Here is a 19,666-nt window from a genome sequence, read left to right as displayed (position 1 = left end):
TGAAAGCAATTAGTGCCTTTTTGTAGGGCTTGGTAACTTAGGCCATGCTCTAGAGATCAGACACAAATGGTGCTTATCCCTCCTCTGAAACACCAGGCAGAAGGGGTTATATCCCTGCACCCATCTCAAACATTTAACTCAGAAACACAGCCTCTCTGGGTGTTGCCTGCCTTCTCCCCACTGCCCAGCCACCTTTGGATCCCAGCACCCCTCTCCTACCCTGTGCCAATAACCCTTTTGAGAATTCACTGGGCATTGACACTTGTCCCCTGTGTCCCTAAGGAACTCACTGGCCTGCAGGCAATGCAGGATGCCTGGAGCAAAATGCTCCCCAATCCTTCTGATCCCCCTCCCCAGGCTAGCAGCCCTATTCTCCCATCTTTTTGTCCCTCCTAAGTGTCAGCCCTTGCCTACTCCCTCCCTCCTGGAGAGTTTTCTCCTTCCCTGCTCTCCCCAGGTTATCTGCTGAATTCCACACACGCCTGCACAGACGGGGATCAATCCGAGGCTGCCTCGCCTTCAGCTTATCTCTGCTCCAAATGATTGATTTTCCCTCTTTAAGGGTAATTTGCTGGTGAATTCCATGTATTGCAAAAACCCTGTGAAATCTAATTCAGCCCGACTGGCAGCTGGCACTTTTGGGAGAGAATACTCGTGTGCCGTCAATTCCCCTTTACAGTTTCTTGCCATGTAGATCATATTTATAGTGCTTGTGCCTGTCATATGCATATATATGCTCTGCATGAATCATATATTGCCACCTGCACACTCATGGGCACACAGGATATCCTGGTGGGGGTCTCTGGTGAAGCTCTGTGCAACAAAGAGAGCGTTTTCCCCATGGCCCAGATTTTCCTTATTTAAAATTCCCCATTTACCTTCCTTGATATGCTTATTTTAGACAATTGTTTCAAAATGATTTTAAAATGTCAGGCCATGATGGGGGTGCTTCAGACAGCTTCTGCCCTTTTCTTCCTCTTCACTCAAGCATGTAGAGCTGGTTTCCCTGGCATGGCCTGGCAGAGCAGGCTGCTGCTCCCCTTAACAGAAATCCATGGATCTCAGAGCCATAGGAAATGGGGGATGCCCCAAAGAATGCCCTGCTCCTTTTCCTGGATGGCCAAACCCTTGCCTTCTCCCTGTGATACAGCATCAAGCCACCAGCATATCCAAAAAGGACACCCCTGTCTCCCAAATCCGCATCCATGTCTCCCAGATCAGCATCCATGTCTCCCAAATTCCAGCTCAGCAGCAGATGAGCCCTCTGAATTAACACCAACCTGTCCCAGAGCTCAGGGTTCTTGTTCTCAACCCAGAAACAAACCTTGCTGTAAGAGCAGATAAGTTAGTGCCTTAATCTTCTGCCTCACATACAGGATTTATTCCCCCTGCTGAACCACCACAATGTGAATGAGGAGACCCCAACCACAGCCTGGGGTGTCCAGTTGAGTGCAGGCTCAGCCTGAACACTGGGAAACCTCAATGGATTTTCCTAAGCAGCTCTTGAATGGCTTGGGAAAGCTGTTCAAGGGTCTGCTCTCTCTCTGGCAGGGAGAGAAGCTCAGCTGCACAGCAGATAGTGCTTTTTTCTTGGCTCATAGAACCCCAGACTGGTTTGGGTTGGAAGGGATCATAAAGCTCAGCTCATTCCAGCCCCATGCTCTGGGCAGGGACACCTTCCACAAGACAGGTTGCTCAAGAAGGCTGAATCAAAAACCCTGTGCAAACCTTGTGTACTCATTTCCCTTTCAGTAAATCCTGGAGAATGCAGAAAGGAAAAGCAGCACACCTGGCTGAACACCTCTTGGCTGCACCCCAAATCTGTGTGTGGGGCCACCTCAGCTCAGCTCAGTTGCCTCCTCTTGAGGAGCTCCCCACCCCACCTGACAGCTCCTCCTGCAGCAAGACCATGGCCTCACTGGGGGGAGAAATCTGGGAGTTTGCAGGGGCTGGGCTCTGAGGAAGGGCTTCTCCTTGGAGAAGCTCGCTTGGGAACCTTGTCTGAGAGGTTAATGCCAGCTGAGCTGCAGAAAGGCACTTACAGCACAGAGGGAAAGCCAGGCATAGGCTTTCAAGTGAGGTCTTGTGTGCCTCAGAAATGCATTTTTAAGTGCTTTGCTGAATGGTTTAATCTGACTCCTTCCAAAAGCCATCATTTCAGTTTGTGCAAAACACACCAGAAGAAAGAAAGGCCAAAAACCCCATGGTTAAAAAAGGCTGTGTGGGCCTGGCTTTGAAAAGCCTTGTTTAACAGCCTTGGCAGCCCACACGGTGTGTGTTAAAGGCCAGACCCATGTGACAGCCCTTTCCCCAGCTCCACAAAGGCACAATGACAGGAAGGCTCCCCAAAAAACCACCCAGACCCACAGGACCTCTGCGCAGGGCAGAGTCCAGGCTGCTCCCTCAACCAGCTGGAGGGCTAAAGGAGCAATGCCTGAATTTTCCAGAGGGGCCAGACCCTCAGGGGCTCAGGAAATAAAGCAATCTGCCAAGGGAATCTCCCAGGACTCTGACATAAGGTGGGAGGCAGGAGACAGACTCGAGCAAAATGATCTTCCCAAAGACTCCGGTTTTGATTTCCCGTGTCTCAACCCATCTGCTCTCATTTATTTCTCTCTCTGCTTTCCCTGGAGATGTGTACAACTCTCTTCTGGTTTCCCTGTGCCCCTTACACAGATGAGTCGTGGCATCTGCAGCATGAAGCCAGTGCTGCCAGAACAGCTTCTGTCAGCCACGTCCTCAGTCCCATCCCTGCCTGAAGTTCTTGGTCCTTGCCAATGCATCCCTCCACGCCTGCACCCACAGAGAGAAGAGAGAGCCTGGTGCCACCTCAGCCTCCTCGAATCCAGATGGTTTGTAAACCCCTCATAGCTCTCACAGGACACTTGAGCATCCAAAATATCTCTGCCAGGCAACTACCTAACCTTTCTGTAGTTTTTTCACTGAAACTTGGTGGGTCTTCAGGGCTCCACAAATATTTCTCTGGGAAGCAGTGCTGCCTGCAGGTGCAGTCCTACTTCTATCTCACACACATCTTTTTCATAAGCTGGGCATCTTTTCCCATTTTTTCCCCCCAAAGTGCTACCTTGACAGTTAACCCAGTTGCAAGCATCCATGAGAGGAAATAAGGGAGATCCATCCCAGGATAATGCAGGAAAAAAAAGTAACCAATTGCTTGTAACTTTCCTCCCTCCAGATATTCCAAGAATCAGCTCCCCTCTGCTTCTTATCAGTGAAAATAATGCCACGGTCAAAGCAATCTGTGTTAATATGATGGTCTCTGAAGACGTGTACAGTAAAACTCCTTCAGACTCCCTTAGCACAAGAGATCCTCTCTCAGCAGTTTTGAAAATCTCAGCTAATTCTTTTGGGGAAATCTCAGAAAGTGAAAGAAATACATCAAAAGAACAGCGTGTATTTTTTGCTGGTGCGATGGGGAAGGCAAGGCTATTTTTTATTCTCCCATTTTAAAATTAGCAAGGCTGAAAAGTGAATTCTTGAATGGGAGTCACTCCAGTAAAATGAGCTTTTAACCAGAAATAATGACAGATCCTTCATCCTGGTGGCACAAACAGAAGTGTTACAATGCCCTTCAAGAATGGATCTGCTGACATCTCTCAGCAAGCACGACAGCAGCTCTATTCAGAAACTATCCTAAGCATCTGTCATATCCATATCTTCTTTATTAGCAATTGACATTTTCAAGAAAAAACAGTCTCTTTATCTGCTTAATAGCTCATCTGCACCTCTTCAGGCTGAACTCATAACTCCTGCATGGTGACATCATGTCACCAGTAAGTTATTAGTTCTGTGTCATAATCACTTCAGATGGAAAAAAATGGGATTTCTGGGTGGCTTGACGAGACGGGGTGAGCTCCACCCAGGGCTGGGGAATAGCAAATCCATCTTCTCAGCCAGAAAAGGCAACTTAAAGATGCACATTTTAACTGACCCACCAGGATCTTGGGGGCTGGGGGCAGGGGGAATGTTTTGTTTCCCATTACCTGAAGCATCAGGAAAACATCCTGGTGATGCTTTGCCATGATGCTGGATGAAGCCCTGAGCCACTTGCTCTAGTGGAGGCTGTCCCTGCCCCTGGCAGGGGGTTGGAAGGAGCTGATTTTTCAGGTCCCTTCCAACCCAACCCATTCTGTGATGGCATTTATTCTGACAAACCCTCTCCCCTCATGTCCTGTTCAGCCCCAAGAGGAACGGGAACAGCAGGAGCCTGCGGCCAGAGCCTTTCCCAGCGGTTTTGGCCAGCTCACCATGAGGTGTCAGCACTGCTTTGGAGCAGGCACCCGGCGGCGTGGCGGGGCTGGGGGGGGGACCAGCACACAGGAGCAGCCAGACGTGAACTGCACAAGTCAAATAATCAGAGTAATTGAAGGCTGGGAGCCCAAGGCTGGAACAGAAGCTGCAATCCCAAGCACAGCAAGGATCGGCGCGTGACAAACAGGAGCTCCACTGACACGTGGGAGGAACAAGCCTCCAAAGCTCCTGCCTTGTTTGCAGTGATGAACTGGTATCCCAGTCCTCCCTGCTCTGAGGGGCATCTCCTACATCCTCCCTGACTTAGCTTGGGGCTCCTGCCTTCCCTGTCCCTGGCAGGGGAAAACTCCTCCTTTGCTAAACCAGACTGGCAAAGCAGTGCCTGACAAGAGCCCTCAAAGCAGGCAGGGATCAGCCTCCCAGACAATCCTATTTTCTGGCTCTCAGGGGCCCTGCAATCCTGACTGCATTAGTGCCTGCACACTGGGGAGGGAAACTGGGCTGGGGGTACACAGCAAACACAGAGATGGCAGCAGTGAGAGATGGAAAAGGGGTGTTGGGAGAGAACCATGCAGTGACTCCTCCCCTGCCCACCCCGAAACCCAACCAGTGCTACCCCACAAAGGAGGGAGAGGAAACCTCACCTCATCCTTGTCCTGCACCTGGATGAAGAGGGGAAGGGCAAAGCCCACCTGGGCCAGCTCTGGGATGGCCACGCTGTACTCGGAGCTGTTGAACTCGGGGGCGTTGTCGTTGACGTCGATGACCAGGATGTTGAAGGTGGTGGTGACGCTGGCGTTGGAGGGCGTGCGGTCATCGTTCAGCTCTGTCCCCTGCAAGGACAGAAAACAAGGGCAGCCTTTGTTCTCCAGAAGGAATGAATGTAAAGACAGTGTGCACAGCGAGACACTCTTGCAGCTTTCTCTTCCTCCACTTTGCCACAGAAGGATTCCCAATTGGCTCTGCCATTGTTCCATTAACACACAGAGATGTTGGCTCAGCTTTCCCATCACTCATGCTTTAGTCTCACAAAAACCTTTCCAGGGGTTCAACATTTCCCTTAGGAAGGCTGTGGCCAAGTTCTTCTGCAAGAGGTTGGCGGCATCTGGAGTCACACAAGAACAACTAGGAGATTTCCCTGCCACAAGTGTTTAAACAGAAAAAATGTCCTTTGTGAGATGTAGGGGACAATCCACAAAATAAGGGGCAAAGAGCACTCCTGCTCTCTGCTCTGCCATTCCTGATGTGGGACTGGGAGCTGACAGTGAACCACTCAGTATGCTGAAAAACATAGGGATGGAAAACTAGGGCACCAGAGGAAAAGAACACTTAGACCTTAAAATAGGTTTGGCAACACGTGTCTAAATACAGAGCTGAGTCATGAGTCCACATCACACCTCTGTCTCAAGAAGGACTTTAATTCTGCCTTCCCAAAAAGAGAGTGCAGATTTTAATGCCAGAGAAGCAGGACTCATGAAACAGCCTTTTCAAGGCGAGTCCCTCCTCTTGTCCTTTGGATAATCTTGCTTTGCTGTGGGCATGGAAAAGCAATGCTCTCACGACCCACACGGCTCATTGCTATTCACTGCTTCTGCACACAGCAGCAGAACAGGCTGATCCCAGCGAGGAGCAATCCAGCTGTATTTTCACTGTGTGCTCCAGGATGAGAGCAGCAGGGAACATTTTGGGTCCTGGGGATGTGGGATGCACAGAGCTGGCATTTGCGGGAGGATGCGAAGTTTGTGGGGAGAGGACATGGAAATCTGTCAGAGCAACAGAACGTGGCTGGAACTCCATTGTCATGCAGGCAGGAAAACGGGCAAGTTTTCAGGCTCACAAACCTTTCCAAGATTAAACAGATATTTTTGTCCCTATTAAAACCAGACAATCTTTCCTCTCTTGATTTTTGAAACCATAAAAGCCTGAATGAAGCTAGACCAGGGGTGGGTGAGGATCTCCTCCTCACACACAAAGCCTCATGGTATGAACTGTGTCTGGGACCTAGAGGGGTGATTTCTTGTGCCTCTGCCCCACTCCAAGGAAGCATCACACTTGCCAAAACAAGAAGGCAATGTGCTGGCTGCCTCCCTCCCAATCAATGACCCTTCCTACGCTGCTGATTTTTCCCCACCCCGGCCCAGCAGAATCCATACTTCTAAATGTGTTTCCAACCAGCTGCCCAGCTTGGTATTGATTTTAATTACAGGGCTGTGAGCAGAGCCAGGGAGTCACTCTGAGGTGGGGCTGGAGAGCCACGCTCCAGTGCCTTTTCTTGACAAGGCAACTTCCAGCATCACTCCCTCCCCATGCCAGGGAGGCACAGATGATGTCCTGTTACACCACTGCCTGCTGACAAGACAAAATGTCATGTTTATCCAGGGCTATGGTGGGGAGAAAGAGGGAAAACAGGCAAAAGTAGGCACAATTCAGGTACCTGAGTTTGTGTCTGGTGCTATATGCAAGCCTGGGGTATCTGCATGCTGCCAGCAGGCACAGCCACAGGCAGGATGGCAAAAATGGCCTCACACATCATGTTTTGGGCCACCAGACAAGGGGACTGTTGTCACCCTGATTTTTAAAGATTTTCTAAGCCTTCTGATGTTTACATTCTTGTAACAAATTTCTCACACACTTTCTGTAAATAACTTACAGTTTTGCATTCTTTTATGGAGAAGGAGAAATTTGATGGACTGTTGGTTTGGCCAGTGTCATTGGAGAGGTGGCACTTTCACCCTCCAATCCAGGGTCACTTTTGGAAATCTATTAATGTTGGAGTCAGAAAATAAACTTCCCTTTTCCACCTTGAAATCAGCAGTTGTGTGTGTGTGGTGTTATTTCGTGTCCTATAGTGACAGACTGTGTTTAACATCTCACTTGGTCAGCACATCATGGCTCTGGATGCCCAAGAGAACAACAGAGCCCAGGTTTGCAGCATTATCTGGAAGGGGGTGCCCCCAGGCAGGATGTCCTCCCCATCCTGCTCTGTCCATGTGCTTCCCAGCTGGAGCAGTCTCACCTTCACTGTGAGGATGAATCCAGCGCTGTAGAAGGGATTTTCCCTGTCCAGGGGCCCATTCAGGGTTAAGGCTCCACTGATGTAGTCCAGTGCAAAGATGCTGTTGGTGTTACCTGGGAAAAATAACAGGAATGTGAGCACGAGCAGCTGGCAGAAAAAAGTGCTGGAGGCAACAGGGAGGGGAGCAAGAGGACACAAATTCTAAGCTGTGGTCTCTAGGAACCTGGCACACCCTTCCAATGTGCTTTGAAATGTCATGGCTGTAACACTCCTCCTCTCACCTGTCCCAGCTCACGGCTCAAAATGGGGCTCTCCTTCCACAGCCAAAAGCTGCCAGTGCTGGAGGCAGCTGAAGAATTTCAAAGGGTTTTATATTATTAAAATCTGCAACAGCAAAGCTGAAAGCAGGACCAAATTCAGCTGCTCCCCTTTGAGTGACCACTTGCATTTGCAGGGTACTGTTCCTGGGGTGGGCATGGCCTCTCTCCTAAAATCCAGGGGTTAAGGGACATCAGTCCAGGATAATCACAGGGAGGCACAGATGGACCAAGCTCATGGGGAATTCTCCACAAACAGGGGTGGTTTAGCTTGCCAGAGGGTGCTGAGGGGGATACAAGTCCAAATGTACCTAAGGAGAGGCTGCAGAGCTTAAAGAAAGAAAAAAAATCTATCAAGTAATAGAGAAGCCTCATACAGCTCAGGAATTTCTTAGCTGGGTGTATTAGAAGCCAGTGAAAGTATCAGCAAAATTGTGTGGCACTTGCCCTGCTTTAATGCTCTTGCCATATGCATTGACCCTGTGCAGCTGCCTGGTTTTCCTCTGCTGGAGCCAAATTTGGCTCCTGTGCCTGTCCCTGCATGCAGGCAAGCAGCCAGGATGCCACTGAGCATCCCATCCCATCCCATCCCATCCCATCCCATCCCATCCCATCCCATCCCATCCCATCCCATCCCATCCCATCCCATCCATCCAATCCCAACCCATCCCATCCATCCCATCCCATCCCATCCCATCCCATCCCATCCCATCCCATCCCATCCCATCCCAGCTTGAATTCTCCTCTGGAATCGGACACCCAGAGGGGATGAAGACAACATGCTCTGTGGGAATCCATAAAACCAGAGGGTTTTGGGAAAGCTGCAAAAGGCCTCAGAGACAGCAGAACTGTGATTGGAGCTAAGCAGCAGCCATGAGATTGGTCAGCAGAAAAATGATTTAAACTGTAGAAAAGCAAGGGCAAATAGAACAATGGTCTGTGTATTAACGCTTGTCTAGAATAACTCCCTAAGGTGCAGAAAAGTTTATCTAGCAAGATATTAAGAAGTTTTAAGCTTAATAATGGAGCTCTGAGCATTGTGTTTTAAGGCTTTAAGGCTTACAAGCAGGTATTGTATTTAAAATAAGCAAGCATTGTTTAACAGAAGGAAAAAAAAAGGTACAGGTGCTTATAATAATTAGATAGAACTACTGTCAATGTGCTTTTGCTTTGTGTGATTGGTCAAAAAACTTATAAAGTAAGTTGTAACATTAAGTTACATTAAGTCTGTTGCTGGGCACATGAGCTGATGACACCTTCCCATTGTCATAACCATGTAATGAGAGTGATGCTGGAAAATAAAACAGCCCAAGGCACGTTCCCAGCAGTCCTGTCCCATTTGTGATTTGTACAGAGACCCCAACCAACGCTAATGCTCGAGTGTCATGGCCAGCAGACACCAAAAGGACGATGTCCTGCTTGGGAATGTGCCTGTGGCAGCTCCAGGTGCTCTCCCTGAGAGGCAGACAAAAGCCAGCAGTTGGTGTGTGGAGCCTGGGACACCTGACACCAGCCTGACACAAAAGCAGAGCAGGCTGCTGAATTAGTGATGACCAGGGAGGTTATATATCCAGGCATATGGTCACCCACACAGCTCCCCTCAGCATCCTGAGGCATGCAGAAACCCCTGAACCAGACACAGACAGGAGCCAGGAAACCCTGCAGGTAAATTCCAGTCATCCCAGTCAAAAGGAAGTAAAAAATAAATCCTGTCTTCTCAATACGTCTCAGCACGAATGAAACACACACAGCATTTGTCATTTCCCTGGAAGGGAGCTGCAAGACAGATCTGCTGCCACAGAAAGTTGTTTCCCATCACTCAGCATCCACCTTGCTCCCTTCCAACCTCTGTTGGATCACAGCTGCACCTTCCTCGTATAGCAATGCTGCGAGGGCCCTGATGAAGGAGGAATGGTGAGGAGGACTCCATGGACATCAGAAGGATAATTAATTACTTTATTATACTATATTATTCTATACATCTAAAACTGAACCTGCCAGCACTCAACCCTGCTCACACTGCCCAGAATCTCATGACTGTCACCCAACAGTCCCAACACACACACACACTCTCTTGGCCCTGACATGCCAAGGAAACAAAACACCGTCACTTTGGGTAAACAATCTCCACATTGCATTCTATTTTTGCACAAACACAGGCACAAGCAAGTGATAAGAATTGTGTTTCCTTTCTCTGAGGTTCAGAGAACGTGAATCCCAGAAATATTCTTGGGAAGAATTGTGCCTTGCTTTTCTCTGTGAAGAGAAATGTGGGGCTACATCCTCAGGATGGCCAAAGCCTCTGGGCCCTGCCATCCCCTCCCTCCCACCCAGGAGCCACCTGGCCTCACCTCCCTCTCCCAGAGCCCCAAGTGCCTTGACACCTTTCTCCCCATTACTGAGGCATTCTATATTCCTCCTGGACAGAATTCCTCCCATTCCTGTCCTTGCTCCTCTCTTCTCTCCATCCCAAATGCCCCACTGACCACTTGCCAGCTTAATGAGCTCACCAGCCTACTTAAAATATTAGCAACGGCCTTGTGGGTTTTTTTCCTGATCTTTTGCTGCTGAACATGGAAATCTCCAGTCTCCTCCCTCAGACAATTCCCCTCTTTCCATCCTGACTTCCCACTTTCATGCTGTAATTTATGGCTGACTCCTTGGGAAGCTTCTTCTGCTCCCAGCTTTGAAGGACGCTCCAGGAGATGGATGGGACTGTGCTGCCAGGCATTTAAATGCTCCAGGACACCAGGTTGCCATGGTAAAGTTTGTGCCTCAGGGTCACCTCCCCCTAATATGAAGTGCAATAAAATGCAGAAACAATGGAATTTAGTGGAATTAGGTCAATAGGGGAGGAATTTGACTAAACACAGCACAGTGTTCCGTGTCCTGAAAAGGGTCATGCATTTCAGATTTGACCATGGTCACTTTTTGAAGGATGGGCAACTAAACTAGGGGCCCAAAGGCCTCCTAGCTGCACATCAGAGGCTGTTCTCTAGCTCAGCCTCCCCAACACCATCAGATACTCACCCTATGCCCACTGGGGCTATTTTTCTACTAGCAGAGAGTTCCTGGCTTTGCAAATTAGCAAATTTAGGGAAAGAGGTGTCTCCAATACCTCTCCAACCACCACTTCCTCGCTGCTCTGACCAGTGATCCCTGCTGAAGCACGCACACTGCTGAACAATACCCATTTCCTGAGAGATTTTCCTTGCCAAAATCTCTCTGATCATCTTAATGTGCCTTCACTTTCCAGAGAACAAGGGAAAAAAAATAAGATGGGGGGAAATTAGCCAATTTTATCTTTCCTCTCTCTGGAGACACCAGAGGTACATGCAGGAATGTGGCAGAAATTAAAGGATGAAAAAGGAAAGGCTGAGCAGCAAAAGGCGGGCAGAGAGAAGGAAAACAAGGCAGGAGATGTTTTAAATATCAGAAAGACAGAGGGAAAGGGGAGAATGACAATGAGAAAAAATTGAGAACTTTGGGACTGCAGTATGAATCCACTTCTAGCAGACTTGTTGCTCCCACCTGGCAAGAAATAGGCTTGCTCAGGACCTACAAACCCAGCATTTTGTTATGACACGGATCAAGAAGAAGGAGAAGTTTCTCATCCATCTGTCCGTGTGCAGGTACAGGGGCAGCAGCAGCTCCTGCATACACTGCAGGCAGACAGGGGTCTGGGAAGGCATGCACTGAGGGGATGCTGGGCTGGGAGCACTGGGATGGATCACAGGAGCCCATTCAGAGTGTTTTTCCAAGCTCATTGAGGAACGGATGGTGGCATAGGCATCATTTTGGAGAAACACTGCTATAACGAGGGGTTTTATAGATGAGAGCCATAATGTTTAATTGCCCTCAGCCAAGCTCTCAGTTTAAAAAGGCTGTTAAAAGTACTGGCTCAAACCCAGAGAAATAGGTGGGGGGGGGGGGGGGGGGCGAGAAAAAGGGAAAAAAAGGAGGGAAAAAACCATACCATCAATATCTCCTCCTTCCTCCCTACCCCTTTAGCCTTGAGCACCTTTCAAGGGAGAGATGCAGCCACTGCCCTGCTCTGGTGAAGAGCCACCTGTCAGTCAGGGCGAGCTGTTTTCCCAGGGCAGGATAATTTCCCACCCCCCTCTGCAGGAAGGGCTGCTCATGTTGGGAGCCAGGGCTGAACTTGGAGCGGGTGACTTTCACAAGATGTGAAAGGGGAACCCATCACACACCTTGCTCCGGATAATTTATTAATCAAAATGTGCTCCGTCAGGGCTCCTCGGGCACAGAAATAGATGCTGTTGGATGTGGTTCATGGAGTCAGCAACAGACACAGTTATTAGCAGATAAATAGTCCATCAGCTGCCGTGAGCATCTCGCTGCTCTTCACCTTGAGTTGCTGCCCCCAGGCCGCCCTCAGGGAAGCACTGCCAGGGCAGGGGCCTTGCCCCGTGATTAAATTCAAAGGCAACAAGTCATTTCCAAAGGAAAACTGGCTGTTACAACCTGAGCTTGTTGTTACAAATTGAGATGCTGTGTAAAAACAGTGTCCCCTTCTCCTCTTGGTTTGCTGCTCTTCTGGGGAGATGCAGCTCTCTGGGATAACAGATCTGAGCCCAAAGCTGTGCGCCAGCGCTCCTCCTCACATGCCTGCTCTGCAAACAGGCCCTTTTAGTATCTTTCCCCAAGGATCTGTCCATTCTAGCAGAACTTGTGATCTTGCAGAGCCACAAAAGGAGCTCACACCAAATGCTCGCAGTTCCCTTTTTCAGAACGGAATGTACAGTACAAGGAAATAAAAGGAGGTATTTATCACCCAAGGTGCAATTCCCCTCCCAGATTTCCTGGGAGCTGTGGCCGAGTACCAGAGAGGAGAACAGAACCCTCAGAGTTTCTACTCTGAGTGTAATTCCTTACACAAAAGGATTCTGAGTCTTGGACCACGACCATCATTCCCCCACGTCATCTCAAATGGGCTTTTTGACATAAACCCCACATCTCCAGAATCCACAGCTTTCTGAAATTCCTCCATTAAAAACCATCTCAGAACCAGTTGTTTTTGCTAGCCATGACATGAACAGAGGTGGTCCAGGTTCATCGTTCTCCCCTGGTGGTCAACATTGAATCCCAGACCAATTTGGGTTGGAAAGGACCTCAGAGATCATCTCATTCCAAACAACTTCCACTAGACCAGGTTGCTCAGCCTTGAACACACTCTAAATCCCAAAAAGATGAACAGGAAGTCCCAGAAATTAAACAGAAAAGATGCTTTTGTTTTCTGTTTCCACATAAAAGGGAATGTATAGTTTTAATTACAGCGGGCCGTTTGCTGGGGGACCACCTGCCACGCAAACCATTATCCCAATCATATCTCTTTCCAACAACTCCTGGATTGCTAGGGAGCCAAAGCCAGATGCCAACATGATGACAAAAAGCAGCCTGCAGGAAGAAGGGGAGCAACTGAGCCAAGGGGAGAGGGGCTGTGACCGCAGCCACCATCTTTGCTTTGTGCTGTCTCATCCCCTTGCATTGGCAGGGTGGGAACAAACAGCTTTTGATGGATAACTCGGCGCCAGGCACTTTTCCACCCATCAGCGTGTCCTCCTACAGAAATGTTCTGCTGTGATGGCTGCCTTTAAATCACACAGGAAGGCCCTCCCAGCAGCTGGAATTTATGAGGGCTTCAACACCCCGGCAGTTCACCGAGCGAGGAGAATGTGGGAAAAACTGGAGCAAGGTAGGGAATAGCAAAACGAGCAGGTCCCCACTTCCAAGGGTGTTCCCCAATGTCTGGTTTAAGGGTTTTAGGAAGTGCTTTGCTCTGCCTTCTTTATTAAGTCAGGTCAAGCCATGGAGGGAGATGTCAGCAGCTGAGGGCTTGGAGATCTCTTTGGCCACTTGACCTTTCCTCAAGGATTCATGCTGCACTTTCATAAAGAAGGCAGTGGGCTCTGTTAAGAGCACAGGAAACATGTTCTGAGAGTGCTACTGCACTGATTAATTAGTCATATATACATATTATATATATAAAAAATATATCTATGACATTTTATTCCTTAGCAGGAAATCCAGAAGATGGAGAACAATTATTTTCAGCTTCCCTAGCACTTCTGTAACTCACACTTCTGTTGCATTGTGCAAATAATGATTTTTAATTCATGTTTCCCTCGGGGTGCACCAGCTTAAAGAAGAGAGGCTTTGCTAGAAACTGCATCAGTCTCATAAAACAATCCAGTTGGGGAGGAGGGAGGAAGAACCCCACCCTGAGGGTTTGTGAATAGCCCTAAGGACCATCTCTGACTGAAAGCTCCCTCCCCTCTCTCCTGAAGGATTTTCCAAGCCCCAGGAAGGACGTATAGATTGCCCTTGTGCAATCTCCCACTGCCCATCCATCACCGCACCTGAAATGTGTCAGGCAGGCAGAGACTGACATGTGGGACCCTGTCCCCTGGGTTAACCCCTCAGTGCCTGCCCAAGCAGCACAGGTCACCTTCACACCCTCCTGCCAGGAGGCTCCAAGTCTCCTGACTCTCCTGGAAATAAATGAAGCCCAAAGTTTACTGCTAGCAAGCAACACGTGAGTCAATACGTTTTCCTAAGAAGAGCTCGCGGGCTGAAGTCTCCTCCCGCCTATTAATTAAATTGCTGTTTAATTCACGCTGAAAATCCTTCCCTTAAAGAGCCAGAGGATTCCCCATGCCCCAGGCGGTGTGCAGAGGCAGCAAATGTGAAAACACACTGCCGTCTGCAGGGCTGATCCTGCCCAAAACTGCCAGGGCCCTCCCGATTCCCGCCAGGAAAATCAATCTCTGTTAGCCCGGAGAGCTCCCCTAAATGAAAAGCCTTATCTAGAACAGGTCGTGTTATACAACAAGTCACTGGCTTTGCCTGGGAAATGAAAGATGATGAGGCAGAGTCCCCAGCACAGAGGCTATCTCCATAAATCTGCCAAAAAGGAGCTGTGGATTACTTTGCTGGATTAATTATCTGTCCTTCAAACAGAGTCCTGACCTCAGTGGCTGAGCGTCTCCAACCTGTCACTGCAGCCGGGGAGGGAGGGCTAGCACAGGGCTCTGGCCACAGGAAAAGCAGCAGGAACACCCTCTGGAGCAATGGGAGCCCTGGCACTGACCAGCCTTTTGGCACGAGGGGCATGAATTGTGAGGTCTCAGTTTGGGTTTCTTTTTCTATTGGGCAGTGAGCCCGTTCCTTGTAAAGTGTGAAGTGAAAAAGTACATTTTCTTGGAGTTAAAACACTCTGATGGGAGGGAAGGGACAGAATCAACTGAATGGCTTTTTCCTATTAGATATGGAAATGATTCCCAATGCAGGTAGGACAAGCAGCCAAAGCCACGGCACAGCTACACCAGTGCCCCTCCATCATCTCAGCCTTAACAGCTTTGTAAGCTGGTGGCATAAAGCTAGATCTCGAGTCTTATTTTATGTGGTTATGGTTAATCTTTTAGTTTTATTGTGTTCCTGTCATGGGAGGACCTTGTGCTGGAGATAGCTGTATAAATAAGAGCTGCTGCAGTACATCCCCAGACGTGGCTGCCCGAGGGATGGAGCTGAACGGGACAGCAGCAATTCCAAATTAATTTTTAAACCCCACCTCCAAATCACACCGATGCTTTAGGCATTAACACCAAAGGTATGATGAATGGCCAGGTTGCTTCTCAGCTCTCTACTGCTGCATATACCAGCCCAAAAGGCAAAAGCAGACCAGCCACATGCTAACCCTGTGCCCAAAAATCTCTGAGAGCTGGGAAAAGGCATCATGCATCCCTGCAGGGGAATGGGAGCAGCATCACTGCCTCCTCCCCTCCTGGAAGGGAGCTTAAGAGCCAGGTTTAATTACTACTTCCACCAGCCACTTTCACTTTTGCTTACGGTCGGTTTCTAATTTAATTTGCTTCCCCGTTCCCATATGTTAGGCTTTTTTTTTTGCTTTTTTTTCTGCAAAATTGCCATAAAAATTTTCCAGCTCGGGCACAAAAATCTGCTCGCTGACCTTTACCATCGTGATTGAGGATAATGAGAAATTAATTAGGCTTTACCTGCCTGCCAAAAAGAAAATGGCTTGCCTTGGCTGAGCAGGATTTTGGAAACGCATTAGATGCCAGTCCTGTGTCTGGACTCTCACACATCAGAAAGCAACATCAGCTCTGTCCACAGAATCTGATCATTCCCATCCAACCCCTTCTCCATGACACCCTGCTGATGACAGGAGAAAGATTCCTGGCCAGTTAGGAAAACACTTCGTAATTCTCATGTTTGGGGAAAAAAAAATAGCAGTGCAAAGTAGTTTAATCACTCTTTTGATCTGTTCAGCTGGATCCTCTGGTAGGAGAACTGCCCTCACTAGGCAGGACTGCAGGCAAGGGTTAAGCTCTTGGCATACACAAGCAGATGCAAGGCTGTGTGCAGTGATCTGCCTGCAGGTCTCTCCATGTTCCACCTGGACCCCAGAGCACCCTGATTCCCCCTCCACCATCCCACTGCCCGTCCAGGATGGCCAGGCTGACAGCTATTTTACCATCCTCACCGTAATTCAGCAACCTCTGCAAAATCAGATTGATGTTTCAGTCCAGTCTCCAGTGAAAAAGAACCTGTATCAGCCAGAAGAGAGTCCCTGCTGCACCTTGGCCAGCTGATACCCACAATCTGGGACAATCTCTTGAATAAATTGCAGAGGGAATTAGAGGAATAAATAATCCTCGCATCTTCAAAGGCTGGATACTTGCAGTCAGGATCAGTGGACTTGAAAGTCAGGGTGAAATCACCTTGACCCTTGAGGCTGATTAAAAGAGGGTTTGAAATGGCTGGGCTTTAAGGAAAAGAAACTGGGAAATTATTCCTGCACGTGGGGGCAGCACCTGGAGCATGTGGCACAGAGGGGAGGGGAAGCACTGCTGCTGTTTCTTGCTGGGGAAAAAAACCCCAAAAAATGATGCCAGGAAGATGGTTACAACCCACACCCACCAAGCTGGGCCCCCAAAAATGATGCCAGGAAGAGGGTTACAACCCACACCCGCCAAGTTGGTCCCTCACTCCTGGGTCACCCCGAGCAGTCTGTCTGTCCTCACCAAAGCAACATCTGAGTGCAGCCCTGGCAGCATCAAAATTAGCTGGGCTATGGCAGGGATTGCTGAGCTCAAGGCATCTTAAAGGAAACAGGCCCAAGCCCCCAAAACTGGCCTTCCCATAAGGCAGCTGGGTTTTATCTGGAAACACCTTCCCAGCCTGCCCAGCCCCTGCTGCCATCAGAAGGGATGCTCAGGCCATGGAGCCAAAGCATTGCCCAGCAATGATCCACTCATCCACACCAGGAAGGGTTTCCAGGCTTCAGACCCAGACTCCAAAGGCAGGCTTAATCCTGTCAGAAGGCAGAAAGCCACCAGCACTTTAATTAAGGTTCCTCCTCTAGCTCTGCACCCTCACGGGCCCAGTCCTTGCATCACATCTTCTGAAACTTTTGGGAAACACCACAGAAACCACCAGGAGCCGTTCAGTCCATACTCAGTCTCATTCCCTCTTGGAACAGAATATCCCCTCTGGGGGATATTTGTGGCTTATCATTAGGAATGAAAGGTTTCAATGTGAAATACTGTCAAATTTGCATGGAGCTACCTGGTTGAGTAGAAGGTGTCCCTACCCATGGCAGGGGGTTTGGAACAATCATCTTTAAGGTCTCCTCCATCCTAAATCATTCTATATATTCTATTCCATGATTTCCCAGGGATGGGATGTACAAGGACTTATTGCAGGTTATCCTGTCCATCTATCCTTCATCCATCCTTCATCCATCCATCCATCATCTATCCATTCATCCACCCATCCATCATCCATCCATCCATCCATCATCCATCCATCCATCATCCATCCACCCATCCATCCATCATCCATCCATCCATCCATCCATCCATCCATCCATCCATCCATCCATCCATCATCCATCCATCCATCCATCCATCCATCCATCCATCATCCATCCATCCATCCATCCATCCATCCATCCATCCATCCAGCATCCATCCATCCATCCATCCATCCATCCATCCATCATCCATCCATCCATCCATCCATCCATCCATCCATCCATCCATCATCCATCATCCATCCATCCATCCATCCATCCATCCATCCATCCATCCATCCAGCATCCATCCATCCATCCATCCATCCATCCATCCATCCATCCATCCAGCATCCATCCATCCATCCATCCATCCATCCATCATCCATCATCCATCCATCCATCCATCCATCCATCCATCCATCCATCCATCCATCCATCATCCATCCATCCATCCATCATCCATCCATCCATCCATCCATCCATCCATCCATCCATCCATCATCCATCCATCCATCCATTCATCCATCATCCATCCATCCATCCATCCATCCATCCATCCATCCATCCATCCATCCATCCCTCCATTATCTATGCATCCATTATCCATCCATCCATCCCTGCTGGGTCCCCTCTGTGCCCCCAGGACTCACCAGACACGATGGTGTAGCCGATGCCCCGAGGACGTCCCTTGTCCTGGTCGACAGCCGTGATCATCCTCACGGTGGTGCCCTGGGGAGGGACAGGGACAAGGTGTCACAGCACTGCTGGGGCTGCCACAATGACCTGCACCTCTCACCCTGGGCCAGCTGCTGAGGGACAACCTGTCCTAGGACATGCAGGTCATGGAAAAGTCCCATTGCCTGCCCTCAAAGCAGCTCAGGCTCAGTACTCATCACCCTGGTGTGAGCGTTAATCCACTCTGCTAACCCACCCCAGGATGTAGCTGGGAATGCTGAGGGCATCACCAGCAGGAAACAACTCCCTTTCACCACCACTTTCAGTTTGATCTGCCATTGGCGTCCCCATTTCAACCTGGCCTCTTCTCCCACTGTGTTGCTCAGATGAGGCACCCCAGGCAATAAGGGCTGCTCACACTGACCATTGGCAACCAGCTGCACAACTGAGTGAGCTGAAGAGATTTTAATTGAAACCCCTGAGGAGGAGGAGGAGGAGGAGGAGAGCTGGACAGATGCTGAGAACCCACAGGCAGGAGCTTCTGCAGCTGCCAGCTCACCCACCTCATCCTCCATCCTGCACTGTTCCTATAACCCAGCAGAAAGATCCAAGAATCCCCCAAAACAGACAAGAGCAACATAAGAGGGACCCAAAATTCTTGTTTAGCTCTTGAAATAAAAATATCCTGCTCCATAAGTCAACTTCCCCCGCCGCAGTGCAGTGAGCCCCTGTGAATACCAACGCATGCACATGCCCATAATTAATGTAGTGTGAAAAAATTTACAACTCAGCTGTTCTTGTTTTCATTGGCTTATTAACAGTGGGGAAAGCAGCAAATTTTTTATTATTTTTTTTCTTTCCCCTCAAAGGAAATGTCAGCAGAGGCGTTTGCATATCTAACGAGGGAGCAGAGCGGGTCGGCAGCCTCGTGCTCGCCCCGCAATCCATCATTTGAAGGCCAGAGGGAAAGCTGAAACATCACTGGTGGAAAGAAGGGACTCACAGGACTTCCAGATCCCTGTCCCTGGGGGCTTGATGCTGCTGCTGGCCATAAAGAAGGCTCTGAGGGCCAGGCAGGCTGCCCGTTCCCTGATCTCCGAGGGCATTTCAACAGACTCCTTAAGTAAATCCATGTTATTAACCGAGAGCATTAGCCATAAATCCCAGGTCACTGGCCTCTGAGCAGCACTCGGCTGCTGAGGCTCAGCAGCCACCCAGAGAGCCTCTAAATTACTGACAATAACTGTGCTTTCCCAAGAGCACAGAGAGAGAGGAAAACCACTGTCAAAGTGGGGAAGGAGCAGGTGGGAAAGCAGAAGAGAGGATGTGGAAAGGAGCGCAGGGCAAAGTGGAGGGAAAAAAAAAAGGGTGATGCATTTCAGTGTGGGGTGATGCATTTCAGAGTGCCCTGTCCCAGCATAGTTTTGCTTAAATTATAATGTAAAATTACAATGTATAAATTACAATGTATTATACTTTATACTATACTCTCTCTCTAGATATAGTGTATATATACACTCTCTATACTCTCTATATAACTATATACCC

General features: G+C 49.0%; 1 protein-coding gene across 1 annotated transcript in view; it reads right to left on the bottom strand.

The window, feature by feature from the left end:
* Positions 1-4,264: 4,264 nt before the first annotated feature.
* Positions 4,265-19,666, bottom strand: part of LOC118700290 (cadherin-23-like) — a 99,054-nt gene continuing 83,652 nt past the window's right edge. The window contains exons 7-10 of the mRNA XM_054515601.1: positions 18,094-18,172; positions 7,289-7,401; positions 4,917-5,105; positions 4,265-4,318 (exon numbers count right to left, since the gene is read on the bottom strand). Of these exons, the coding sequence (XP_054371576.1) occupies positions 4,265-4,318; positions 4,917-5,105; positions 7,289-7,401; positions 18,094-18,172 (435 nt within the window). The remainder of the gene's footprint in view (positions 4,319-4,916; positions 5,106-7,288; positions 7,402-18,093; positions 18,173-19,666) is intronic.

The sequence above is a fragment of the Molothrus ater genome, chromosome 8, assembly GCF_012460135.2.
Source record: "Molothrus ater isolate BHLD 08-10-18 breed brown headed cowbird chromosome 8, BPBGC_Mater_1.1, whole genome shotgun sequence".
In the NCBI taxonomy this organism is placed as follows: Eukaryota; Metazoa; Chordata; class Aves; order Passeriformes; family Icteridae; genus Molothrus; species Molothrus ater.
This window is presented reverse-complemented; position numbering and strand designations above follow the sequence as displayed.